This window comes from Pongo abelii, chromosome 12 (genome assembly GCF_028885655.2).
Source record: "Pongo abelii isolate AG06213 chromosome 12, NHGRI_mPonAbe1-v2.0_pri, whole genome shotgun sequence".
Classification (NCBI taxonomy): domain Eukaryota; kingdom Metazoa; phylum Chordata; class Mammalia; order Primates; family Hominidae; genus Pongo; species Pongo abelii.
Genome location: NC_071997.2, coordinates 109,140,511 through 109,168,433, shown reverse-complemented (window position 1 = coordinate 109,168,433; position 27,923 = coordinate 109,140,511). Strand labels below are relative to the sequence as shown.

General features: G+C 52.7%; 1 protein-coding gene across 2 annotated transcripts in view; it reads left to right on the top strand.

The window, feature by feature from the left end:
* KLHL29 (kelch like family member 29) overlaps positions 1 to 27,923 on the top strand; it is a 318,944-nt gene that overhangs the window by 236,208 nt on the left and 54,813 nt on the right. For both annotated transcript variants that reach the window (XM_009237502.4, XM_054548335.2), the window contains 2 exons: positions 12,728 to 12,869; positions 15,926 to 16,438. In XM_009237502.4, the coding sequence (XP_009235777.3) occupies positions 12,728 to 12,869; positions 15,926 to 16,438 (655 nt within the window). The remainder of the gene's footprint in view (positions 1 to 12,727; positions 12,870 to 15,925; positions 16,439 to 27,923) is intronic.

The window sequence follows — 27,923 nt, the reverse complement described above, 5'->3', positions numbered from 1 at the left end:
CCATCTAAAGTTTCCATAGATATCAGCTGTTGTAATTAAAATCCTGACTCTCCCACTAGCCTGTGCACTCCCCTAGGCCAGAGACTATTGATATCTGTGTCTCCAGAACAGGATTGCCTCTCAGTAAGTGTGGGGTGGGAGGGGGGGCCGCATTCCTTGTAGCAGCCCGTCCTGCTCAGAGGCCCCGTGGCCCTGCCTGCATGGATGACGCCCCTGCAGGCGATGGGCCCCAGCGCTGAGGGAGTGGAGCTGTGGTAGCCGGACCACACTGCACGTGCAGACAGAAGCCCTCCCTTGGACGTGAAGGGAGGGAACCTTGGCCTAGGCAGTCTGGGTTCCTGCTGAGGAGGGGACATCAGTGGAGGGCATTTGTCTGGGATCCCATCTCCAAGGGCGGGCCAGGCCCAACCTCCTCAGGAGTTGGCACCATGGCTACCCAGCCTCTTGCAGAGAAGACCAGAGCCTCATGCTGCCCTGGTTACCCACAGCCCCTGTGTGCAGTGCCCATCCCCACCCCGCGCCTCCCCAGCACTCCTCCTGGGGAAGGGAAGTATCTATCTTCCCCAAGAGGGCTGTTTCTGTGTCCCCTGCCTCTTCCACCACTGCTTAAGATCTCTCCGCTGTGCCTCTTGCCATGATCCTCCAGTGAATTTAGACGGCATCTGGCTGCCCCCGAGTGTTTCCTGAAGGCTGAAGAGCTGGGCTGCTGCTAAATACCAGCTCCTTTTAAACATCACTTTAACCACCTCAATTCTGAACCAAGGTGGGGCCAAAGAGAACGCCACTCCCTCAGGACCCTGCCTGGCCACACATGGCTCTCATTACAGACAGCCTAAGCAGGCACAAAGCAGCCAGCGCCCAGGAGCTGGAAGAAGGCACGCTGAGGCCCTCGCTGCGTCTTCTGGAACATTCCCACCGCAGAGCGGTCATTTCTGCCCAGCTCTGACCCCCATACCGTTCAGAATCTAGGCTACCGTCCTGAAACCCACACTCAGGCGCTGACTTGTTTGGATGAGTCTTGAAGTCCCCACAATAAAACTGTTGTAGCTCCTTCGGTGCGCCTTGCGTCTGAGGAGCCACCTCCGAGGCCGTGTGTGCTGCCCAGTTTGTCTCTTTGTCTCACTGCCCCTCGGTGTGACTCTGCCGCGTCCCGTCTCTTGTTAGGCCTCTAATGAGGTCGCTGAGGATGTCGTGTCAGGAATGTTGTGTGGCGTCAAGAGTCGAGCTCTCAGTCGACTCCATGCTCTGGGAGTCAGTGTTGCGAGTCACACAGCAGAGGTTTTACAATGTGGAGCTGTTCCCTTTTCCTAGTGAGTCTTTGTTTGCAATTTAAAAAAAAAAAAAAAAACAGGAATGCTCTGCCCCCGACTAGAAAGGAGGAGGCCAGGAGTCTTTTTTTTTTTTGAGATGGAGTCTCGCTCTTGTCACCCAGGCTGGGGTGCAGTGGCACAATCTCGGCTCACCGCAACCTCCGCTTCCCGGGGAGCGGGGCAACAATTCTGCTGCCTCAGCCTCCCGAGTAGCTGGGATTACAGGTGCCTGCCACTGCACCCAGCTAATTTTTGTATTTTTAGTAGAGATGGGGTCTTGCCATCTTGGCCAGGCTGGTCTCGAACTCCTGACCTCATGATCCAACCGCATTGGCCTCCCAAAGGGCTGGGATTACAGACGTGAGCCACCGCACCCAGCCCAAGCCCAGGAGTCTTAATGAGCATGTTAAGCGACTATTGAGGAAGGTCACAAAGGGAGTCGCAGATAATGAATGGAGACTCAGTCTTGGGGTTTTTTCTGGCTCTGGGGGGTCCTGCACACAGGAGGGCTTAGTTAATCCTAGAATGCCCTCTGGGGAGGTGCTGGGAAGGCCTTAGGGGGCAGAGGGGCCAGGGCAGCCCCTAGCCAAGCCGTTGTAAAGAGCCTGCTTCTTCCCCTGGGGTCGTTGGAAGTCATCTCCATGCAGGCCCGAGTCACTGGGCTCACAATTAATGTTGAGGCCAGGCGTGGTGGCTCACACCTGTAATCCCAGTGTTTTGGGAGGCCAAGGTAGGAGGATCGCTTGAGCCCAGGAGTTCGAGGCTGCACTGAGCTGTGATGGCAGCATTGCACTCCAGCCTGGATGACAGATCAAGACCCTGTATCAAAAATAGTAGTAATAATGTTGGGTGTTCAGACTGTAGTCTCTGAGGGCCAGGCCCCATCCACAAATGGTTCAGTAAGGGGGTCCACCTGTGACCCCACATCGGCCCATAGCCCTGTACAGGGGACTTTTCCTCACCAGCTTCACTACGGATTTCAAATCTGAAAATAACAAAGGCTCCCGGAAATGGGCGTTGTGTGATGTGTGTCTGCGAGTATACAGCTGACCCTGGGGAGGGCGGGGGGTGGGCCTGGAGTCACCGCCCGCAGGGCCGGCAGTTGGAAAATGTCCTATCAAAGGCCAGAGCAGGGGCTGCCCCTGCCGGGCCCACCTCCCCGCCCACTCTGGTGACACGATTGGAGAGGGTCACCGTGCTCAGGAGGGCGCTGCCTTGTCACCAATGCCACGGTGACCAGAAACAGGCAGGGCGGCGGGGCCTCTGAGCAGGACAGGCCGCTACAAGGAACGCGGCTGTTGGGGGAGCGGTGCGGACTGATTGAAGGGGGATGAAAGGCCCGGCCCCGCTCTGTGAGAGGTGCCCCTCGTGCTCCTCCACGTCCCTGTCTGTCCGTCTGGGCCACTGGCTCCCGCACATCACAGGCATCTGCTGAGGGCCAGGCCTGCCCTGCACCTTTCAGCAGAATGAAAGGGAAACTGATATCAGAGGGGAGCTGAAGCGCAGGAAAGGGCCTCTTTCTTTTCAAAGACTTTCGTTTGTGATGGGCTTTTTTTTTTTTCTAGGTGATCTTATTTCAAAGCCCCTTTGAAAATTTTGTGGGTTTTGTAATGGATGAAAAGTTACTTGGAAATGGGACTAAGAAGTTTTCGGTTGAAAGTTGTTAGAGGAAAGTTGAAAGCTTTGAGTTGTAAGGTTCTGCCAGATTTATCATTTCCTTTGTCCACAAGGCCCATCCACTGGGAGAGGGGCTTGGAGGAAGGGGCTGGGGGCCCGGACAGGGCACATTCCAGAGCACAGTGCAAAAACCAGCCCCATCTGTGGTTGCTTTATGTGTGCAAGGGAGGCCATCTGTGCTGCACTTTCAGCAAAAGTGTCTCCAAGGTATAGACTTTGATGTTGGAAAAGGGAAAAGCAAACATACTTCCAGGATACTATAGAAAGCTGGGTTCTATCAAAGGCATGGGCTACCACACAGGTGTTTCACATCAGAAAAATCATTAAGAAAGAAGACAGGGCCCCAACAGTCCTGAGAGAGGGAGAGAGAGGCCTGGCACGAGCCTGGAGCACGTCCATGCTTGAGATCCGAGGAGAGGAGACACCAGCGAACAGCACCAGGAGGAGGTGCTGGGAAGAGGTTTAGGTCAAGAACCAGGAGAAGCATTGTTACCGAAACGGAGGGGCAGGGAGTTTCCAGAAGGAAGAAGGAGGAAGCCATTGTTAGGGATCAGAGAAAGAGGACGTGAAATGCTCCCTTATTTGGCATTAGGAGGCGATTGTTCATTTAAACGGGGTGGTTTCACGGAAGTGCTAAGGTGGGCAGCACCAGGAGTGGGAGCCAGGCAGACAACAGCTAGCCCCAGTGTGCTGGCAGGGTTGGAGCAGGAGGCCCTGTCGGGCTGGACACAGTGTGAGGAGAGGCCGTGGCTGGTGTGCTTGTGGGCACCTAGCGAGGGCTTTAGTATTATCCTGACAGGATGGCGTGGGCGCAGGCTTGATATGGCTGAGTCCATTTATGGGTCTACTGGCTGCAGCCGGGGAGGCTGGGGAGAGGTAGCCTGGGAACATTCCTGCCATCCCAGAGCACGTCTGAAGATCTTGTGATAAAATAGTAGACCTGGGTTAGAGTCCCAGGCTTGCCATGCCCTGAGTTTTGTTTTGTTTTGTTTTGTTTTGTTTTGTTTTTGAAGTGGAGTCTCGGTTTGTCACCCAGGCTGGAGGGCAGTGGTGCTATCTTGGCTCACTGCAACCTCCACCTCCCAGGTTCAAGTGATTCTCCTGCCTCAGTCTCCCCAAGTAGCTAGGACTACTGGTGCACACCACCACGCCCAGCTGATTTTTTTGTATTTTTAGTAAAGATGGGGTTTCACCATGTTGGCCAGGCTGGTCTTGAACTCCCGAGCTCCAGTGATCCACCTGCCTCAGCCTCCCAAAGTACTGAGATTTCAGGCATGAGCCACCATGCCTGGCTGCCCTGAGTACTTTCGAACTTCTCTGGCCCTCATTATTCTCATCTGTGAAATGAAGGTAAGAACACAGAATTCCTCATGGAAGGAAATCAGTGCATGCCGGCACCTGGAGTGGAGGAGGCTGTTAGGACAGTGGCTGGCCAGGGAGGACCAGTTCATCTGTGCCTGGCATCTGTTTATGGCTTGCGTCCTTACAGTGATCCAGTGAGAAAGGGCACAGGAAGTGATTGGTGGTTTCTGCTTAAACTATTTACAGATGACCCTTGGGGCTGGCCACCAAGCCGAGGATCACAGGGCCAGGACAGGGCCAGGCCTGGGGCCCAGACGGGGTCTGCAATTGTAGCTCCCAGCCCAGCACATGGCTGCCCTCACCAAGCCTGTCCTCTGTCTCTCGCTCGCTATTCAGCCCCTCCTATCACCTGCCCCATCACATCCTCTGCCCCCACCCAGGCTCTCAGCAGGCTCGTTTACCCTCCAAAGACATCATCATATTCTGTAATATGATTGGAATCTGAATATATATTTTAAATGACAAGATTGAAATTAAAATTTAAATAAAGAATTACTTTTCTGTAAGTTGCCCCGAAAGCAGTAATTTAGTAGCAAATTGATAGAGAAAGGTAAGCACTGGTCCTTTAAACCATCATGCAGTTTCCGGCATGTGAGCCAGAAGTGTCTCAATTTAACACATCATTGGTTAGTATTATTAGAAATTTCATCAGGCACCAGAGCGCATTATGGCAGGGCTCTGAAGGGGAGGCCGAGGGCGCAGGCCTGGGGCCAGGGGGCCAGAGAGGGCAGCCTCGTTAATGAGGGCAGGTGGGGCTTGGGAGACCCTCCCCTGGCCCCACGTAGGGATTTAACTGCGATTATCTTCTCATTTGTAGTTCAGTAGCAATCAGGAAATGAGAACTGAGAGACCCTTAAATGTCATTTGCGCTTCCCGGAGGCCACAGATTTCCAGCTTTGGTGGCTCTCAACGTGTCCTTCTGACCCCCTGAAACCTAGGCTCAGAACAGAAGTCCTCAGAAGTGGCCTCGCCTAGGAGCTGGTTCCCATAAGCCACATAAGCAAGACCCAAAACTCTCCCAATCAGGGCCTGATGAGCAGCATCAACCCCTCGGTCCCCACGCACAGGCCCAAGAATTTGAACGCAAAGACTTTCATTGATCCCCAGAGTGAGGTCCATGGACTACCTGCCGAGCGTCCCCTGTAGGTTTATTAAAGCGGCACATTTTTGGGTCCCTCGCCTAACACCAACTGAATCAGAACCTCCAGGGTGGGGTCCAGAAACTTCCATTCCTCTAACGAGTCTTCCAGATGCCGCTTTTGTGCACTCACATTGGAGATCCCCGTGGTCGTGGTCGGAAGCCCTCCCTATGTGATCTTGGAATCTGCTCTCAGTGATAACCTGCCAACACTAGAAAGCCTAATCAGCCTAGCTGTAAACCTATGAGCTGTCATCTAAAAGACCCCAGACACCAAAATATCTCCTCCCCAAGCCTGAGTTTCTACCATTGGAACATAATTCCTTTCAAGTGAGAACTGCCTTCCTGGGGCTTCACCTTTGTAGTGCAAGAGCCCCTGAGAGGCCCACATGCTCAGTCCCCAACACCCTAGTCTGAATATGTTTGCCAAAAGCTGGATGCCATCATTCCCCACAGGTGGACCTGGCACCATGAAGACGTCAAGTGCCCTGCAGAGGGAGGGAAGCTGAAAGGAAGTGAAATATCCACTCTTTGCAGGCAATGGCCTGCCCAGTGATGCCCCCTCCTCGAGCTCATAGCTGGTGTGATATGAATCCCCCCCAGGGCAAGCCAGGGCCCAGTGATCAGAGGTGCCTGCAACAAATGCACTTCTGCTAGGAGCACTGTGCGAATTTGCTCTTGCTGTTCTCAGAAGAGCCCTAGGAATAACCCTGCAGAGTGAGAAGAAAAAGGAAATGACCGCATTCACCACCAGTGCTGGGCTGAGGACACCAGAGCCTCCCTGCCCCACGTGCTCCCAAATCCCCATTCCTCTGCCACCAGCCTCTGCAGCGCATGGACTTGGAGCAGTGCTGGCCTCCTCACATCACCCAGCTTTCCAGACTGCAGTCTCACCTAAGTGGGTTTGAGCCACAGGTCACATGCCATGCCCTAGCTGCAGGGGAAGCTGGTAGAGCAAGTTTTCTGATGTAGGGAGTTCCAAAAGTGTGGGGCAATCAGAACCATGCCAGAGTTGCAGGGAGGGCCAGCGCACGTGAGCATCCCTTACCAGAAGGAGCCATCAGAACCCAGAGCCAGGCGGGTGGGATGGGTACACCAAAGCTTGTCTTCCCCAAATGGGCTGGGTATTGTGGGGAGCCCGGAGATGGAAACAAGGCTTCAGATGAAGGTCCGGGTACAGGGAGTTTTGTCTGGCATTGTCCCTGGCATTGTCTTCCCTGGGGCTCCTCAAGTTTTCATCCAAGGCCACTTCACACCCACCACCCAGCTGGGCTGTGTTAGGGAAATGCTGCACTGACTTTAGTTTTGACATTTATGTAATTAGAATCCCACTATACTTATGCTGCCCCCAATCCTCTACAGAACACAAAGAGATGCATGTAACACTGTGCATTTATATGTCAAGAGGAAGGCACAAATGACTTTGCCCTTTACTATTTTGCAATATATACAAAATGGTAAGATACACAGTAGACTGTGTATCCCTTTTTTTTTTTTTTTTTACTTTTTTCTTTTTTAGTGGCTGTAAATGGCACATTTTATAATATCTCCCAAATTTGTGCACAGGAATCCTAAGAGAGCTTGGCTGGACAGTTCTGCTGATCCCGTGGTATTGACTAGTAACCCTTGGTGATGTTCAGCTGATTTGCTGATGGTCTGGAGGGTCTAAGATACCAAGGCAGAAGCTTCAAGACCTCTTAAAAAGATAGACCCAGGACTGGCATAGTGTCGCATCTGACATACTCTGTCAAAAGAGTCACAGCACTGTGTGTGTGTGTGTGTGTGTGTGTGTGTGTGTGTGTTTTAATTTGACTAAGTGGAAGCTCCGTGCTATGCTGAAGGCTCCACTGTGGCAGTTCCAGGAGCCCCGTGGCCTGCATGTCGTCAGCGTTCATTTCTCTCCCCGTGTTCCCTGGTCTGGTCTCCCCTTTGAATTTCATCATGATTTTACTGTACCTTTTCTTAATGGTAGCACCAGTCTCTCTATTAACAGGGGTGGGAGTGAGACAACATCATGGGTCTGTTCCTTGGGTCTCTCTCCAAGCCTGTGGCACCCCCACGGCTCCCTGGTGTAGGTGTCCCATTCTGCTGGTTGTAAGTTCCTCCAGGGCAGGACCTTGCCCAGCACGGATCCCTCGTACACGGTGGTACCCCTGACCCAGAGTGCGTGCTCAGTGATGCTCGGCAGAAGGCAGCCCCGCCAACCCTGTCTGCACCGCATGGTACAGAGCATCGTGGCCTGCAGGTTCCCATCTAGGAGACAGTTTCCTTGGCAGGAGAGGGCTGTAGGTGCTGGCATCATCGTCCCTCCAGAAAAGGCCCATGTGCACCCCAGAAGTGGACTTTGAAGCCTGTCTCTGTCAGCTGTGTCTAGGCTGAAAATGCACTGGTTGCTCTGGGGTCCTTTGGCAGTGACTTGGGCCCCCATCCGTCTGCCAGATTGAATCCTGCCTAGCTTTTGTGGCCCAGGCCCAGCCCATCTCTTCTGGAAGCTTCTTCTCAAGGCTTCATTGATTCACCCTCTTCTGACATCCTTGGGCAAACAGTGGAGAATGCTGTGTTCTAGTTTCTCCAGGAGACTCCCCCAGGTCTCCCCAGCTCCACAGAGGCAGGAGTCACCCCTCAGTGTCCATGCCTTCATCGCACCCAGGCATCCAGAGGGGCTGATGAGTTCTGCTGGTCAGTGGACTGGGCCATCCAGGGCTCCAGGCAGCCTCCAGCAGCATCCAGGGCAACAGTGTTAAGGGTCCCAGCACACCCGGCCCCCATAATGTGGAAACCTCAGCCCCCCCAATGAGGGAACCGTGCTGCAGCACACCCGGCCCCCATGATGTGGAAACCTCAGCCCCCCAATGAGGGAACCGTGCTGTTTCACTCTCTGCTCTGTGACTTGTGTCATTTACTCTCCCTGGAATCCACCCTGTGCATTCATTCATTCATTCATTCATCCATTCATCAAGCCAACAGTGATGCATGCTTCTTCCACTGGCCAACACTTTAGCTTAGAGACTCTGCCCTCACGGAGTCATGGAGCTTTGCCTGCAAAGACAGGGCAGAAACAAGGCCCTGAGGGCAGTGCACTAAGTACTGTGATTATTGGGTACACAGAGAGTAGAGGTGAGAACAAGCGAGGCCTGGGAGGGCCCCAGGGGAGTCCCTGCCATCTCTCAAACCTCCCTGGCCACGAAGGACACTGCTAGTCTATATGGCACCTTTGTGCAAAGTAGAAAAAGGGGTTTCCTCTGGGTGGACAAATTAGCAAAAGCCTCTCGGGGCTGTGTGTCGCAGACTCGTGGGTACACAGCCTGGTAAGCAAAGGGTACTCCATGGGCATCCACTGCTCCTGCCTCCCCAGGTGAGTGTCAGCCCCTCACCCTCTGCCAGGAATCTTTCATTGCACACCACCTGCGGCCCTACACACCTTTCCCTAAATGAAGCAGGTCCCTCAGAGCAGCTCTGTGGGCCATGCACGGCTGGTTCCCCCCAAGCTGGTGGAGTGAACCCACGTGTCCTCTGAGACTGCTGCAGGGTGGAGGCCCCCAGCCCCCATGGCCAGCAGGTGCCTCCCCCTCTGCGCTGCCTCACAGAGAGCTTCAACCATAGAGGCCCTCGGTCTTTAGTGTTCTTCAGTCACTGAAAGAAGCAGGATGCTGTCAGCTGCCATAAAACCGTGACCTTTGAAAATTTACAAGAGCTCAGGGTTTAAAAAGCTGCTGCGTTAATGATGCATCCCATTAGCATCTCATTAAAGGAAAGCCAAGAGAAGCCTGCTCAGGCCTGATGATGGGCAGATAGGGCCACTCCGTGGGGCCAGGCACAGAGAGGCTATCCTGGTTTGCCTCTCTCTGCCAAGTGCCATCATGTCACTGGAGCAGAAAACATGGCCAGGAACACTGGGGAACGGCCAAAGTTCTGGGTGGCTTCACTGGTGTCCCAGATGATGGCAGTGGGAGGGCACGAAGGGAGACTTGCTCAACTCTGCCTTCCTCCCTGCTGCCCAGGCTAAGTTCTCCTGCTTGGTTTTCGTGGCATTCTTGTGTCGGCAGCCCTCCCGACCAGGAGGCGTGGAAATCAGGGTGGCCTGGGCTTGTAGGCATCCTGAACCATGGGAGGAAAGAGTTAGCAGGAGCTGGGCTCAGAGCTGGACCCACGGCCCTGAACATGGTCCCCTAGAAGCTTCCAGAACCCAGGGACCACATGGGTTTACTGAGGGCCTGGAACTCGTCGCAGGAGGGGCCTCTAGTCAGGCCGCGCTGACGCACATCACCAGTGGCTCTGCACATCACCCACCCGGGGGCCCGGGCTCCTCAGCAAAGGGCACACATACCCTGTGTCCAGGTTTTTTCTGGAGGAAGTGGAGGAAGGAATATCATTGCATTATTTTAATAAAATACATAAAATTCCTGAACTACAGGTTGCTTGTAGCTTCAGATGTTGTGAGTGCTCAGTAGAAAATGGGTAGCCTTATGTATCTTTCCTAAAGAAAAAAAAAAAAAAAAAAAGACTTGGTTCTCACCACAGAGCTGCTTTCTTATACATAAGAAATTGCTTGTAGTATTCATGAACGACACAGCCAAACAGCAGGCCGGTTGTAGCCCACTTCGACTGCTCACAGCCCATCTGGGCCCGCCTCTGCACACCCGGGACACCCCAGCTTCTTTCCCTCAAGCTGTTCATGTACTGAGTCCTCCCACAGTCCCGCAGCAGCCACTTGAGGGCAGGGCTGAGTCTTGGTCACCTGCATCCCTAGTGCCTCGAGCAGTGCCTGACACAGACCTACAGCAGAAGAAACAAACTAAATGAGTGAGCAGTAGGAGTGCTTTGAAGCCAAGGGGCTGAGCAATCTGTGTTGGAAAAGTGTGAGATTTTTCAAGTTCAGAAACTCCACCAATTTTAGGGTGACCGTTGGAACTCCTGAAGTTTTAGCACTCAGAACATGGGGACCCAAACTCGAGGAGACCCCAACCTCCTCTCTTGGAGGCAGGGGCTGCTCCAGGGCAAGTTTCCAGAAGCTTCCCTACCCTGTCAAGTTGCCAGGCCGGAGTGTGATTCAAGAGGGGAGAAGCAGTGGCTGTCGGAGGATGCTGAAAACCTCTATAGCCTCTTGCCTGGGACACCTCCAGGATCCCACATGGTGGAGAGGGGCTGCAACACCCCCTCCAGGCAGGAGGGGCTTCTGTACTGTCCATGAAGGGGGTGCCGGTCAGGAGGCTGGGATCTTAGCATTCACACTTTGCTTCCAGGCCCAGCATGGGACTTAGCACAGGCTCCTTCTCCCTCAGATGCCTCTGATTCCGAGGAAAGCAATTTCCTGCCTCTGAGCCACCAGGACTGGAGAGCCTGGAAATAGAGCGAAGGCTGCGGAGTGGATAGATCCTTCAGACAGGGCACGCGTTAAAAGCTGTCTATTTGGAGAATGGTGGAAAAACCATGCTATTGTTCCCTAAGACTATTAGTGAGTGCGGCTAAGTCCCCAACCCCCTCTCCTCCCAGCCTCTGCCTGTCCCACAGATAGAAATGGGGCAGGCCCTCTGATAAGGAAGCTTGTCCCTTGAATTGTTCTTTTCTCAGGAGATTCACCCTTTTCCTTTGTTTCTTGCTCTGTTCACAGAAGCAAAGCATCTGAAATGCAGGCCAGAGATAAAATGCAGCCTGATGCAATTAGCTGAGCGCAGCCCACAGGTCCTAACGGGATACGGCTCCCCCTCCTCCAGCAGGCCCTTATGTAGGCGCTGTGTGTCGTCTGTACTATGCGTCAAAGCCCCAAGTGTTGCCCAGCCTTCCCATCTACACCCCCTCTCTGTCCCCGGCACGGAACCCAGGAGAGCCACTCTGGTCAGAGGGGCTCAGCAGCAGGCCCTGTCTCCCACCAGCTGGGTTCCTGGGTCAAGTTTCATCAGAAGTCACCGTGAGAACCATGGTCCTCACCTGAGAGGCCTGCAGATGCCCCTGGAGGCTCCTGTGTTCTTCTGTGACTGTTCCTGGCAGGCATCCATATCCACCCCTCATCCCACACCTGGTTGGGGTCTGGCCGTGCTCCTGGGAGCTGTGCCGACTCTTCCCGGGGCCACCTCTACTGACACCCACACCCCTGCATATCCCAGGTATCCTATCCCAACCTCGCCAGCATGTTTCTAAAATTTTTTTTTTTTTTTTTTTTGCCTATTATATATAATGGCCATAGTAAAAAAAAAAAAAAAAGACAAATACAGAAAAGTATAGACAATAAAATAAGTTACCCATAATCCCCTCACCCAAGAATAACATCCCTGTTAACATTTTGGTCATTTCCCTCCTACATATATTGTTTGACACAGGGATGTTTACACAGGGAGGCCATTTGTGTGTCATTCTGTGGCCTGTTTTTCTCATTAAACATTATGATGTAAGCATTTTGTCATCAAGAATTCTTAGTACACATGATTTTTGATAGCTATATAATATTCCATTATAAGGCTGTGGCTCAGGGAGACAAATACTGTCCTGGTGTGTGTTGTTTTTTTTTTCACTCGGTTTATTTTTTCATTCATCTACAAATCTGAACTAGAGAGTGGGCTCATGGAGCAGAAAGCCTGTCTCCTTCCTGCACAGAAGAGCTGAGGGTCCCACCATCCACCTAGGAGCAGTTTCTGAGCTATCCCCACCATGGGCCTCCGCTCCCACCTTCCCCACACTTCCTCCACAGGACGATTGGGCCTCAGAGGTTGGTATGGGGGCAGGATGGGAAATGTATAAAGTCCCTCACCTGCTGCCTGCTGGTGGCCCCTTGGAAAGCTGTCCTCTCCCGTGTCCAAGAGCCAGCCAGTGGTGGCACAGAGGCTGGGCTGGGCACAAAGTCAGTACTCAGCACATGCCCTGATAAGTTGGTAGCATCTGTGTGGTTGTGGTTTGTGGATGGTCTGAGGGCCAGAGAATCCATCTCATATCTCAGAATGCTCTTCCCGTTGTGACAGGGCAGGTGGAGTGAGTGGCCACGGAGGGTGACAAGGGAGGCACTGGCTTGGATGTTCCTAGAGGCAGGAGGTTAGCAGAGGTCCCAGCTGCTACTACTATGGCAGAACCCCCTGCAATTCCTGCCAAAGACTGAGTGGAGGGCTGGGGCTCTGCCTCTGACCCTGTACTCAGTGAGCGAAGCTTAGGCAACGGGAGTCTTGTTTTGGAGGCTAGGTCCCTCCTAGGGAGTCTTGTTCTGGAGGCTGGTCTCTGGCCAGGCTATGCTCACCTCATCTGCTTCCCACAGGCTCCCGGCATCTCCAAGGGGGACAGTCAGTCCCAGGGACTGGCGACCAGCATCCGGTGGGGACAGACGCCTATCAATCAGTCCACACCCTGGGACACTGATGAGCCACCCTCCAAACAGATGAGAGAGAGTGACAATCCAGGTACGTAACTCATCGGCAGATAGAAATGACTGAGCCCAGGGCTTCGCGGGAAGCTAGAGGCTTCCTGGGGACCCCAACTCCTGCACAGCAGGTCTTGACCCCAGGGCCTGCAGAAGCCCCCTCCTCAGGTTCAGGGGGCAAAGGCACTGTATGTAATTCCCTGTGAAGGAGCTGTCCCTCTGCGTCTTCCTCTGCTACTCAAGGACTCCAGAGAAAAAAAGGGAGTGAGAATGACATTATCAGGGTGACTTTGAATTGACTCCGGATTCTTTTGAATCATCATTCCCAAACCTGGGTACTCTGATTCATAACAAATTTCTCGAGTCATGCCTTCCAGTAGGGTTTTTCCTTGCTCATGGTTGTATGACAACTGGGGTGTTCTACCCTCGGAGATGGGAATTAATTCGCCAGCTCGTACAACATCCCAGCCCTTCTTTGGACGGCTTCAGCCATAATGAATGCCCTCTCTTTTGTCTCCCATTGGCCACAGAGCCCCCGCTTAGGATACACAGAACACCTCTCGATTTGGCCCTCCACACAACAGCCCTACAGGTGTCGGGAGACCCCCTTCATCCCCCTCTCAAAGTCTTGGAATAAACACATCAGGCCATTCAGCCATGCCCCACAGCCCATAGATTTCAGGCCCTTTGCCTTCCAGGGCTTTGCTCTGCCCCCTGCATCCCTCTTGAAGTGTAGCGTCCAGAACTCAACAGTGGTCTGCCTGGCACGTGCTTCCTTCAGCACCTCTGATCTCATCACTGCTCAGCTAGTAGCCACGTCACATGCTGCCTCAACAGCACCCCAAGATGCCCCAGCAGCTACGGTTACCCCTGTTCATGTCCTCACAGTTGGGCTTAGGCAGCTGGGTTTGGGGACCCAATAGCAAGGCCTCATCAGTGTTCCCCTGTGTGCTCTTAGGATCTCTCAGACACCAGCTTCTGTTGCTGACCCTACCCCTCCCAATTATGTTCCCTGCAGACCTGGTCCTGTCTTCCATGTCATTATCCAAGTCACAGATTAAAATGCTGGGAGCTTGCCACATATAACTAAAGACTTCTCTTTAGGTCTCTTGTACCCTTGGGCCATTCACCCCATCATATGTAAATCACCTCCATGGCACTGTGTCTCTGTGTCTCTGCCACAGAGTCCCCTGGGGCCCCACCCATTACGCTCTGAAGTTCTGATGCATTTTTCAAGGCCCCCTGGCTAATCCTGGAAAGAGCAGAGCTTGGGATGACATGCTTTGGCTTAAGACACCCAGGCTGGCTCATAATGACACCACCTCCCCTCTTCAGGCTTGGGGACAGTTCCCATTAGCAGCCCATTCTAGAATCTTGCCATTACTTCACTGATGTTTGTTGGCTTCCAGTTCTCCCCAACCTCTCTTGTTATCAAAATCATAAATACGCGTTGCACATGTATTGTGTGCCCTGTTCTGTGCATCATCGCAATGCTTACAGCGATCATGCCTGCTGCTGAGGGGAAACTGGCTCAGGAAAGGCTTGGGCCTACAGTCCCTCGGCTGGGAAGGGGTGATGCAAGCCTTGTGCCGTGGTCTGTGTGACTCCGAGCCTTGCTCCTCACCACCAGCCGGTGGCTCTCCCTTGGACAGTGGTCTGGTAGTGACCCGCCATCTTAGCTCCTGCCCCACCTCGGCGCCATTTTCTTTCTGAGATGGAGCTCCCAGCTCCACATTCTATCCTGTGGGGCTTGTGGTGCTGAGTGGCCCCCTGCCCCCTACTCCCCTTCCTCTGTCTCCCCATGCTCAGTCTACACTGCCACCTCAGAGCAGCTATGCAAACTGAGGTAGCATTTGGGCCATGGAAACCTGGACCCAGGCTCATTCAGTCAGAGGCAACCCAGACTGGCCTTCCCTGTCACAGTGTCTCCAAGTTTCCCTCACAAGCCCCCTTAGGTCACCCCGCCTGGCACAGCTGACCTCACCTCTTGTGTCGGCTCTCAAGAGATGTATCTGGACCCCACCTCGTTCAGCCAAAGTTTTCTTAAGGACTAAAGTGGGGTTCTCTTGTTTCCCCGAAGGCTGGCCATGCCCAGGTTGCTTAGCACAAGGCCTGCCCTCCCCAGCAAGGCCCGGCCAGCCTTTCCACACATCCCCCACCAGGGTCCCTCCCCTCCTGCGAGGACCATGCCTGGCCCCGGGCTCTAGCGCCCTCACCTGAGGGCCCAGCGAACACCCCCACCTCCACCATCCCCTTCCCCTGCCTCCCTCACGGGCAAGCTTGCAGAAAGGGAGGAGAAACCCCAGCATTTATGGGGCATTCACCACATGCCAGACACTCTGCTAGTTTTGTTTTGTTTCCAAATACATCTTCCTCATTCAGTTCTTCCTGGTAGTCCCCTGAGGTAGGATTTAACAGATAAGAAGAATGAGGCTCAGAGGAAATAAGGACTTACTGAGGTCACGCACAGTGGCTCATACCTGTAGTCCCAGCACTTTGGGAAGCTGAGGTGGGCAGATCACCTGAGCTCAGGAGTTCGAGGCCAGCCTGGCCAACATGGAGAAACCCCGTCTCTACTAAAAATACAAAAATTAACCAGGCATGGTGGTGCACACCTGTAATCCCAGCTACTCAGGAGGCTGAGGCAGGAGAATTGCTTGAACCTAAGAGGCGGAGGTTGCAGTGAGCTGAGATCGCACCACTATACTCCAGCCTGGGCAACAGAGTGAGACTCTGTCTCAAAAAATAAAATAAAGAAGAACTTGCTCCTGAGGCTCTTAGCTACTAAGTAGCAGAGCTGAGAGTGGAACCCAAGTCTCTCAAAGGACTCTGCTTCCTTCTCTCTGCTCTGCTGCCTCTCACCTCTCCCAGGCAGGCCTCGCCTCCTCCTCTGAGCCCCGATGGCTGTTTGTTCATAGACCCCCTAGCACACTTATCCTGGGCTGCCACGATCACAGATTCCTAATCAGTCAGTTCCTGGATGCAAGTGTCTCGTTCACCTCAGTGACCCAGCACCCAGTGCAGGGCCTGGGGTGGTCAGTGTTTGTTGAATGAATATGTAACCGGCAGATGACGTTTCTTCCATCTCCCTTGCAGGCACAGGGCCATGGGTGACCACGGTGGCCGCCGGGAACCAGCCCACCCTGATCGCACACTCCTATGGAGTGGCCCAGCCTCCCACCTTCAGCCCGGCTGTGAACGTCCAGGCCCCGGTCATTGGGGTGACCCCCTCACTGCCTCCCCACGTGGGGCCCCAGCTCCCGCTGATGCCAGGCCACTACTCGCTCCCTCAGCCGCCCTCTCAGCCACTGAGCAGCGTGGTGGTCAACATGCCTGCCCAGGCCCTGTATGCCAGCCCTCAGCCCCTGGCCGTGTCCACACTGCCCGGTGTGGGGCAGGTGGCCCGCCCAGGACCCACCGCTGTGGGCAACGGCCACATGGCAGGGCCCCTGCTGCCTCCACCGCCGCCAGCCCAGCCGTCCGCCACTCTCCCCAGTGGTGCCCCTGCCACCAATGGGCCCCCCACAACCGACTCGGCCCACGGGCTGCAGATGCTGCGGACCATTGGCGTGGGGAAGTATGAGTTCACCGACCCAGGGCACCCCAGAGGTAAGTCCTGCTACCACGTGCCTCCCCACAGGCCTGCGTCTGCACCTCCCTGCGCGGTCACTGCAACACCACCGGGACAGGAGGGTGCTTCATGCCAGCTCCTTCACTGGCCTCCCCAACCCAGAGGCTGCAGTGGAGCCTCTGCCTGCCCAAGACAACTGGCCTGAGATGGGGGAGGGAGGGGGAAAGTGTGGAGGGCGGGACAAGGAAAGTGGGGAAATGCACCTGGGTAAGAAGAGGGAGCCCGGGAAGAGAAAGGAAGGGAGAGCCTGCAAAGCCCACAGCCCGTCCACCTCCAGCCCAAGCCCTGGCCATTCTCACCTCCAACCCCCAAGGCCAGGCCAAGCTGCAAAAGGGTGAGAGTCATCCACTCCTCTTAGGGTACCACAGAACAGTCCCTTTGGGGGCCTTCTCCATGTTCCACCTATCAGGACATTCAGAGCATGTACTGTGTCCTTCCCAGGGAAGGCACCCTCTGTCGTGCCATCGGATGAGAGCACTGCCCAAGGCAATTTAGTTAGGCCCAGGAGACATTCCTAGACCATCTTGAGGCGCTTGAATGTTTCATTTCAAGGATCCAGGGGTGGCTTTGTGAGACCTTGGGAAAGAGCACCTCCAGCCTCAGCCTTCAGTTAACCCTCTTCCCCCAGCCTCAGGGGAGTTTCATTCCAGGGAACTCGAAGGTAGATCCTTCAGAACAGAGCCTCGGAAAGGATGCATGCTAGACATGGTCCTAGTTGGAGCCCCCGGTCTTGGGGTTAGGGTTCTTGATGTTTGTCTGAGGGATCAGTCCAGACTGGAAGGCAGAAGGGGACAGGAGGACCGGGGCACACATATGAGGCTCGCTGAGTTCCTCTGCTATAGGTTTGCCTAGGCCTTAGCGCCCCAGACAAGCCAAGTCCCTGCTCCTGCTGGATGCAGTGGGGAAGGCTGCTGGGCCACTGCCAGGTACAGGCAGTGGGGGCATGAGAGTCCATGGCAAACAGTCTGCCCCAATGGGGTATCTACATCTCCTTTGAAAGAGGACACTAGACAGTCCTAGAAAGTATGCATCTCTGGGCACAGCTTCCCAGCCTTCCCACATAAAACCGCTTGAGATGGCATTTCGGGGTGCTCTCCCTCTCGGCAGAGCAAGGAACCCCACTAGCCGCTCTCCTATCTTCTCTCCCAAGTCTCTTCCTTTGTCATTTCAAGCAATTTTCAGGCCTTGTCAAGCATCCTAACAATAAAGCTCATGTCTAGATCTCTGTTGGGTTTAATTCCCAATGTGACTGAGCCCTGACTGCCTTTGTTTTGGAAATCAGCACCAGTTTTAAATGACAAAATTGTAGAAAATTACATCTAAATTCTGGTAAACTCTTGCTTTAAGATCTTTTTTAAAAAAATGACTAAATTGATTTTTTGTTTGCATTGTTTTGGTTAAGCTCTGTCTCCCTTTAAAAAAAAGAAAGAAACTTACTCCCAGTTCAAGTTCATGAGTTACCAACTCTGACAACTGGGCAGCAGGCATCCTGCTTCCAAGGCTATGCCAAAGCCCAAGGCACCAAGCGGCATATTCTCTCCCCACATAGCCTCTCTGGGCTAATGCAAGATCTTGCTGGCTTGCCACGTTCCAGGCACACATCTAGGAAAAGGAGCTGTTTTTTGCAAAAAGGTAACTAGCTGAGATAGGACTGGAGTCCCTAGTTTGGGGCTCAGCACCAAGCTGGGATCCGCCCCACCAAAGCTGCTGGGTGTAGGCAGCTAAACATTGTCAGCCCTGAGCCCGTGAGATCAGAAAGACACAGGTGGCAGGGACAGGACCCTGCAGGACTTCTGTGCCCACTGGGTCAATGACCATTGCAGAGCTGTTCCTGTAACCTCTGTGCGAGGGCCTGAGGGTGTGAACCATCCTCTGTGGTGGTCCTGAGCCAATGGACTAGAGGGGACAAGAAATAGGGGCCCTGCTAAGATTCCCTCTACCAGGCCCCACTGGGCAGACTGAGGGCCAGGTGAGGGCCAGGGATGGGGTGGGCCTAGAAAGTGTCCGCAGCCCTTCCTTCTGGTGAGCCAGCGGGACCCACCAGCTCTAGCCAGTGACAACGACTGACCAGTCCATCACCCTGATTTCCAGAGGTTGCCAGCACACTGGCTCTTTCCTCGAAATTCCATGTAACTCGCTTCTCTATTTACGGCCTCATCAGCTGATTTAGCCCCTTATATTTGCGGGGAAGAAAGTGACGCATGCGCCTACAAATGCCTCCAAACTCAAGCCTGGGTGGGTTTTTTCTTTTTTTAATATATTAGTAATTTCTCTTTTCATTTCTAATCTTAAAAGCCTTTATTGCTGAAGCTATAATTTGTCTGTCAGATCTAATGTCAAACAACTGCATATTTTTTAAAATAAGAAACCCGAATTTTGAAACTAAATCTTTGAAACTTGCCATGTGAGAGTCATGTTCCTGACAGGACCACGTGGGCTTGGATTTGGGTCACTTTTAATTTTGCCCCTAGGGATTTTACATCTGTGAAGCCCAGTTGATTTCACACTCCTAAATGACAGACAGCTGGCTCCAGGCAGGAACAGGAGGCTCTGCGTGATGGCGTCAACACAAGTCAGAACTCCACTTTAGAAAAAAAAGAACTTTCCTTTTCTCCTGTTCTCTGTTTGAAACCTTGCCCAGCATTATAATAAGATCCACCATGCAACGCCTTGAGATCTAGCTCGTTAAAGTCCCCGATTTTCCCTGCTATTGTTTGACGTGACAACCTGGCCTCTCCCGGGGTTGAGTAATTATGGGGAGATTCCCCTCCATGAAGAACAGGTCTTGCCAGCCAGAGGGATGGGCCACTGGTATTTTTAGACTTCATTAGTGCCCTGATTTAAAATTTCACATTTTGTTTCTTGTAATTATCTTCCGATCGACTGAGCTCAAATTTCAGTTGGGGCCCTATTAGTCTGCCTTTCCAAAAAGGGCATTGGGACTTTAATTTAAAACTTAACCAGTCGAAAAATAAAGGTGGCGTGGAAATGCTTTTTGATTTGCAATAGGTCAAGCAATTGTCTCTCATCTGTGACTAGAGAAGCCAGCTTGTGTGCCGTTCACTTTAATGAGTGTTATTTAAATGCATTGAGCACATATAGATTTTCTAAAGAAACTTACAAGACAAATCTTTCTTTCTCTAAGAACAATTTGGGGGTGGGAGCAAGCTGTAGGATTTTTTTTTAGATGATATATTGAAAGCTAATTAAAAATAGATTTCATGTGTGCAAAGTGATAAGGGAGGAAAAAAGAATTCGTTCCATTTGAATCCTGTTATGAAGTACCTAAGACATTTGTCTCGTTGTTGGATTGGAACCGCCGAGCTAACACATGGGGAGAGGTGTGGCCAAGCTCAGGCCTCGGTGAGACCTGGAGTCGGTGTTACTACCCCGGTACCCCTTGAACCCAGCTGTGCGTGCCTGATGACAGAGCACAGGGAATGAATGTAGCTATTTCTACCCTTGCCTTCTTTGGCAAACAGTTTTTGGTGGCTCAGAGGATGCATGGGGACCTTCTAAAGCCCCAAGCTCCAGGCCTAGTGGTGAGCTGCAGAAAGGCTATTTTGTCTTCACCTGCGTGGCTGGGAGTAAAAAGTCAGGCTGCACCTGCTCCCACCTGCTTCTAGACCAGAAAGCAAAGCCCACATCAACCTGAGCAGGGAAAGGTATCTCTTCTGACTTCATATTTTGCAGGGTCCTAGGGTGAGGGGTCATAAGGATCCATCTACAGGCTTGGCCTCCCTTCTGGGAGGCCGTACTGGGAGAGAGGGATGGTTCAGCCGCTTCCTTTGGTTCTCCAGCTCCTCCCTTCCTATTCTGGCACTGGACCTCCACCCCATGGCACACTGTTCATCCTCGCTGCTGCATTTGTCCCTGTCTTCACAAGTAACAGTGATGAGATCTTGTGAAAATACTCTGAGGCACAGGGAATAGCTGTGTGACTGGGACAAGCCTCCTCACTTCTCTAAGCCTCTTTCCTCATCTTTAAAGTGGGGGTGACAGTACCACCCTCACAGGGCCTCGGGGAGGATTGAGTGAGATTGTGGACATGTCCGTACATAGCACTGTGCCTGCTTACCACCAAAAGCAGCTCTGGCTATTGCCTCTGGTCCAGAGTCTAGAGAGTTCAGCAGAGAAGGAGGCTAGGGAAGGGGCAGAAGGCCAGGCCCTCCCCAGCACAGAGGAGATGGAAGAAGCCCATGCTTGTCCACAGGGCTGGCAATCCCTGGTCAAGCCATTTAACTTAGGGATGGGGACCCCTTCTCTAAAAGGGAGGTGGGATGCATCCCTTTTCTGGCAGGAGGACTCAGGATGGATCTCCCCAGGCGTGAGGCCTGGCACTGATCTCATCTCTCCTTGCCCCGCACTCGGACATGTCCAGGGCACATTCCTTCCACAGCCTCCATAAATATTCTAGAAGAAGCTGGGAATGCATGATAAAGCTGTTCGCCCACACTCAGGCCAGAGGCACAGAATGTTATCCAGACTGAAATTGTCTTCCCACAGACCTATTCTTCCTGTGTCTGTGCCTCAGAAATGCCAACATGAATTCATCCAGGGTTCAGACTCAAGGCCTGCGTTGTCTGTGGCCAGCCCTTTGTCCACCTCTAGCACTAAGTCTGAAAACTCAATTGATTCAGGTTTCTACATGTCTCCTCTGCTCTTCTGTCCCCCCAGCACCCCACCATCAGGCCACCGTCACCTCTGGCCTGCACGCTGGCCTCCCAGCCCACAGTACATTCCTTCCAGTCTGGCTGTATGGTGTAGCCAGAGTGATTTTTCAAAATGCAGGTCTGGCCCTGCCACACCCCATCCAACAACCCAGCTGCTCTGGGGACAACGGCCAGCGCTGACTCGGTGCTTGCCACCACTTCGTCCTTTGCTGTTCTGCTTGCAGGCTGCCCCGTAACCACCCCAGGCCTTAGCTCTCCAGTCTAGCTGTGTGCTGTGCCTCAGTCGAGCGCCTGTGAGGCCATTCGACTGTGAGCCCCCCGAGGTCGGGGGCAGCAAGGAGGTTATCTCATCCCCATTCCCCCCTCAGTATCCGAGCCGGTGCCAGCACTCAGAGATGCCCCAGAAGCGTCTGATGAATGTGGGCACAAAGCACTGGACTGAGAATTACCCACCAGGGTTCTGTGACTTCCGCCTTCCCTTCACATGAAAGCAGGTCGGTGCTCAGGGCCCCAGGCATACAGGGATGGAAAGTGCCCTTTGGAGAGCTCATCCTGCAGCCCGTCACCCCCCGACACCTGACCCACGCCTCTGGGGACAGAAGTCCATCTATTGCAAACTTCCTTCTATACCTAAGCACCTCCACTACATCCTGCCCCAGACCATACAGGCTCTGGAACTCTGCCTCAGTTTCCTCATCTATAAAAGAGGGAGAAGACTAGAACCCACTTCTTACAGTTGTGAGGATTAAGTTATTTTACATACTCCTAGGCTTAGAATATTGCCTAGCATGCAGGAATCACTATAAAACTGTTCACTGTGATTACTTTACTGGTACCAGGGCCATCTTTCAGTGTCCATGGCCTTTTAGGGGCCCAGGTTAATGAGTCCCAGGAGATATCATGATATTTGAAGCACCTAGCTCCCAGGGCGTCCACCATGAACAGAAGAAAATCCCCTTCTCCCATTATAACATTTGACAATCCTCCACTGACCATAACAACTGGAAGGAAGCAGCCTGTTGCTGGGAACTTCTCCCTAATTCCGGGAGCTATCTGTCTTGGGAGAGCTCTTCCTACCTCCCCTCAGGGGCTTTCAGTATCCCGTGGCATTCAGCTAGATAATCAGGGTGCCAGGGACACTGCCGGGGCCAGGTCCTCCATGGCCACATCAATAGATGGGACCAAAAGAATTCTCTGGCTCCTCCAGACCAAACAGCCAAGGCTGCAGGCAGGGAGAGTTGATTAGAAGGATGTGGCTGGCAGCATGGTTGGTGGTTGAGAGCCCAGATTCTGCAGCAGACTGCTTAGATAGAATTCAAACTCCACTTCCCATAACCCCATGAACTTCTGCTAGAAAAAGGTGTCTCTAAGCCTCAGTTTCCACATCTGTAACTTGGAAGTAATAGTGCCATCCTCATAGACATGCTTTGAGGATTAAATAATGTATGTAAAATCTTAACCCAGTACCTGGCACATAGTAGGCTCGAATAATATTAGCCGTTGTTATGACCAGTACTATAAATCCTAAAGACTCCTGGAGAAGAAATCGGGTCTGGAGCACCTTAGCCTCAGGACCACCACTGCTTTTAAAGCAAGGTTGTCCAAAATAATCTCCCAAGTCTGACTGAATGGCTCACAACATGGATCTGAAACCAAAACCCCGTCCCACCCTTGCCCTGACTTTCCAGCCCCCACCCCTGACACACACACCCTCCTCTAGGCAGTGTGTGTCTCAGAGCCTGTGGAATTCGAAACTCCGTCTGCACAAGGTTCTTCGTCCTCGCCTGAGCTGTACCTGCCCCAGCCCTGCTCAGGAAGCCTCCTCCCCTTGCAGGGCTCTGTCCTCATGGGGCTTGTTCATCAGTAATTGGAGGGTTGTCCAGGGCTTAACGGTTTTGTTAACAGATCATTTGACCCTGAGTGAACCAGGCAAGCGGAAAGATGCTGCAGAGGCCACTGGACCACCCAGGGACAGTGTCATCCTGGGAGCAGGAGGTGACCCCTGGCTGCCCCAGCCTGCTCAGCAGGGCACAGGCAGAGCGAGGCACCCTGGACCCTCTCTCCACGGGGCTGCAGGAGCATATGGGCCTTCAGCCCCAAATCTCTGCTGAGCATCTTCAAGGTCAGAAGCCCTGCTCTGGCCCCAGTTGTCTGACAGGGCCAGAGGTCCCACTGCCGATGGCGATGAGAGGGCTGTTTGGACGAGAGCCAAGGGTGGGAACATTTCCTTCCTGGGGGCTTCAAGCGATGGTGCTGACCCGTGGCAGGAAGCCAGCTGCCCTGATCCCAGCCGCTGTCTTCCCTCAGGAGCAGCAGGCCCCAGCAGACACCGGCAGGGTAACCCGTGAGGTTCCAGGTCAGTGACACACAGAGGCCACTCAGGGGCTTGAATCATGTCCCCTCCCTCCCTGCTGCACCACCAAGTTTTTACTGAGCCATCACGTGTGGTCTTAGGCACCTCCTGTGCACAGAGCCCACGTGTGGCTTCTCTCCTGAGCCAGGCAAAAGAAACAGGCAGGGTGCCAACTGCATGCCCTACGTGGTCTGGGCTCCTGTGCACATGAGGCCTGTGGCCCTGGGAGAGAGGTGCAAGTCTGCCCTAGGGGAGCTGGGGAGACCAGGAGGTGCCAGCAATAAGGGCCTCAGGGGCTGGAGAAAAGAGAGGTCAGGTTAGAGCCTGCAGGAAAGTTAAGGGGACAGTGAGTGGTTCTACAAATGCCAGATCTTAGGAAAGAATGCTTGAGGGAACTGCCAGGGACACAGAATTATGATTTTCCAATAGATCCATCTATCAGAGTCACACACACACATACACGTGTGCACACAGTTTGCAGGGCCTGTCCTGATTTGAGATAGGGTCAGCTAGTGAGTTAAGCGCAAAGGCCAAAGCCATCCCTCTCCCTGAATGCTTGGCACGCCAAGCCTGGGGAGCCTGCTCGGGCTACTTGGCTGACTTCTTAGCCTCATCAGTCAGTGTTTGCTGGGGTAACAAGCCAAGATCTTGCACAAGAGTCCATCATCTCTGAGGCCATACTGGTCTTGCAAGGTGAAGACCTCCTTGATTCTCAGGGGCTTTGACCTGGGTAGAAAACACTGGGGGCCGTTAACCCCCAACAGGGAAATTGGGTGCACATCCAAGAGCCAGAAGTTACCTGTGCACCCCGCTCTCTCCTGTCATGACAGGGGTTTAATGTCGAGTTTCCTGTTGCCTAACCACTATTTAAACATCTGGCATCTGCTGTTTGTGCCAGGAAAAGCATGCCATGCTGGACTGAGCCCTAGAGTTTTCTAGAGGTTGGGAGGAGTTTTGCGAGAAGGTGAGCCGGGCCATGGCGTGGTATGTGTGCCGCTTGTCCCCATGTGATGGGGAGGGAAGGACATCATGGCACCCCAAATAGGAAACAAAACTGGAGAAAACGTGGCACAAAACTGGTTCAGTGAGAAATGATCTGGTTGAAATTACATTCCATTCAAGAGCACACTCACTATTCTAGAAATGTAAGGGGTAAAAATAATACAAACAGAGTATTTTAGGAGCACAAAACATCGTGTAAATTGCTTGAAGAAAAAATGGCTAAAGGTCGCCATCCATTGAAATCATCATTACCTGTTTTCTTCGTGTAACTCTCTTCTTTAAAAAAGAATATATGTTTATATTTTTAAAACATTTGTATTATGTCTGTGTTCAAGGGAAGCCCAAGTGTTTTCAGTACACCACAAGGCAAATGCTCCTTCCTTTTACAGTGTCCTGGCAGCCTCTTGGATGACTAAGCACAGACTAAGACTGTGAACAGTCTGGTTCTGCCCACGGGCCTCTCACTACCTTGCCCTCACCTCTTCCCCTCAGTGTCATTGCTTAATGCCTTAGACCAGGGTCTATACACAGTGCCAGTGTGTATTCGTTTTTCACCAACATCAGCAAAGTCAACGCCATGGCCACATCTTAGTCTGCTAGGGCGTGTCTTCCCTGCTCATGCTCCAGCCTGTCAAGTGTCTTTTAAAGGAACACCAGGTGACAGGCTAGGTGGCCCAGGGAGAGGGATTGTCACCTCCTTGATCTTGAGCATCACACTGTAGATATTCTGACTTTTCATTTTGTGCTGCCATCACAAAATGCCACAAATTGGGTGGCTTAAACAACAGAAATGTATTTTCTCACAGTTGTGCAGGCTGGAAGTCCAACATGAAGGTGCAGGCAGGGTTGGCTTCTGGTGAGGCCTTGATTCTTGGCTTGCAAACAGCCGCCTTCTCACTGTATCCTCACATAGCCTTCCCTCTGTGCATGAACACTCCTGGTGTCTCTTCCTCTTCTTAGAAGGACACCCGTCCGACTGGGTTAGGGACCTACACTATGACCTCATGTAACCTTAATTTCCTCTTTAAAGGCCCTTTCTCCAGATGCAATCACATTGCGGATTAGGGCTTCAACACAGGAATTTGGGGTGGGAGGGGACACATTTCAGTCCGTAACAGTCTACATAAGAGTCTTTCTAGTTGGCAAGTGGAAAGGGTAGCCCCTCAAAAGGCATAGTTCCTGTGTAGTCACAATGTCTGACTTCTACCTGTGGGTGTTTTCAGTGATTCGCTTGAACCTTTTCATAAATGCACTTTTGCCATTTTTATCCTGGTTTAGCTACAGGCTGCTCCCTCTGCTTTGTTAACTAAGCATTGGATATATTTCCCATGATTAGAATCATCCATACTTGGGGTTAATTGTTTTTCCATAGAACTTTCATGCTGGGAGGGAATCTACCGTCACCACTGGGAACTAAGCAGGAACCACCGATCGCTAGACAGTTTGTCCTGTTAAATGGTTAAGAGCTGTCTCTTTGTGTAACTTCCATGGCCCTGCCCTCTGGAGCCATCCAGAGCAAAGCTGGTCCCTGTTCTACATGACAGCCTTTCAGCTTTTGGAGGATGGCAGAATTTCCTTTTCTCCAAACCAAAGATTTCCAGTGGCCTCAGCTGCTCATCCTGTGAAGGTTCCCTTTACCATGTGCATGTCCTCCCTGGTCATGCTCCAGCCTGTCAAGTGCCTCTTAAAGGGATACCAGGTGACAGGCAAGGTGGCCCAGGGAGACGGACTGTCACCTCCTTGGTCTTGAGCATCACACTGCAGATATTCTGACTTTTCTATAATAATTGTGGCTTATTTGGTTAAAACACACATTTATACACACAGAGATATATAAATATACACTTAAACTTCCAAATGAAGCGAAAAGAGAAAAAATTGTCTCCGGAGTCCTGCTGTCCACTCGGCTGGTTTCTTTGGTGTCCCCACCTCCTCCTTTTTATCAGGATGGAGATTGTTGATCATTCCTTTTCGTAGACACCCCCAGCCCCGCCTTCATTCCAGCAGCTTTTTGCCCCTAAGTTGGGAGCAAGCGAACTTTCTGAATTTTTAAATTATTTCCTTTTGAAGTCTAGGAGGTAGGTGTGTCTCAGCCCACCTACCCTACCCGCATGCCCCAGATGTGCGCGCTGAAGCAACTCACCGCCTTCCTCTCTGCTGATGGGAATTTACTCCTGAGCGGCAACCCATCTGCTCTGTTCAAACCCTTCTGCCTCCCTCCTTCACCACCATAGTGAATGTCAGAGTAGGATGCTGCCTACAGTCAGCCAGGAAAACCTCACTTTACAGGTGGGGAAACTGAGGCTCAGAGGTATCACCTAGCTATCACATTTCCCCCAGAAACTGTCACTAGAAAGCTCCCTGTGAAACCACCCCTATTCCATGGTGCCCTGTGGAATTGCTTCATTTGTTGCTAGGAGTTGTCCATCTGAGACCTCTTCTCTCCTCCCACAGACCGAGAACTACAGGGACAAGCCCAGCATCTGCATGGACCGCACTGGGCCAGCTCTTAAGCCTCTCCAAGCTTGCCCATGTGGCGCACACTACCAGCCGCTGGGATCAGAGCAGCACATCCCACCGGGAGCCCTCTGTACTCAGTGGCAGCTCCACAAGGAATGAATGGGAGGAAGAGCAGGGACAAGACACGCACCACTCACAGGGGCCAAGTCATACATGACGCACACAGGCAAGGTCAGCCAGGGCCACAGAGGATGATTTGATGAGGGAGGAGACATCATCCCAAAAGGAGAGGAAAAGGTGACAAGGGCAAACTCTGACTCGAGAATATGGGAGCCCCCACTCCATCACTTCCCATGGTCAGGGGCTTCTCTGGAATTCCTGCTTGGCGAACTCTCCTGGGCAGATTCCCACCCTCCAGGTCTCTACAAATATCAGATGAGTGTTTTTTGTGGTGACAGTGGCTTTCAAAAACGGCCCTTATATCCTGGTTAAATTGCCCAGCTTCGGCCGGGCACAGTGACTCACAACCTGTAATCCCAGCACTTTGGGAGGCTGAGGTGGGTAGATCACCTGAGGTCAGGAGTTCAAGACCAGCCTGGCCAACATGGCAAAACCCCGTCTCTACTAAAAATACAAAAATTAGCCGGGTGTGGTGATGGGTTCCTGTAATCCCAGCTACGTGGGAGGCTGAGGCACGAGAATCGCTTGAACCCAGGAGGTGGAGGTTGCAGTGAGCCAAGATCGCACCACTGCACTCTGGCCTAGGTGACAGAGTGAGACTCTATCTCAAAAAATAAATTAAAAAAAAAAACTAAATCGCCCAGCTCCTTCCTGGGAGCCTGAACACCTAGTCAGCTATGTTTCTCCAGTGGAGGCCAGAGCGCCTTCAAGAGCCAGGCCCTGGCCCAGTTAGCATCCCCGGCTTTCCTTGCTTTTCTTTTCAAACCCCAAATAGAACCTGTTGCTGCAGACCTC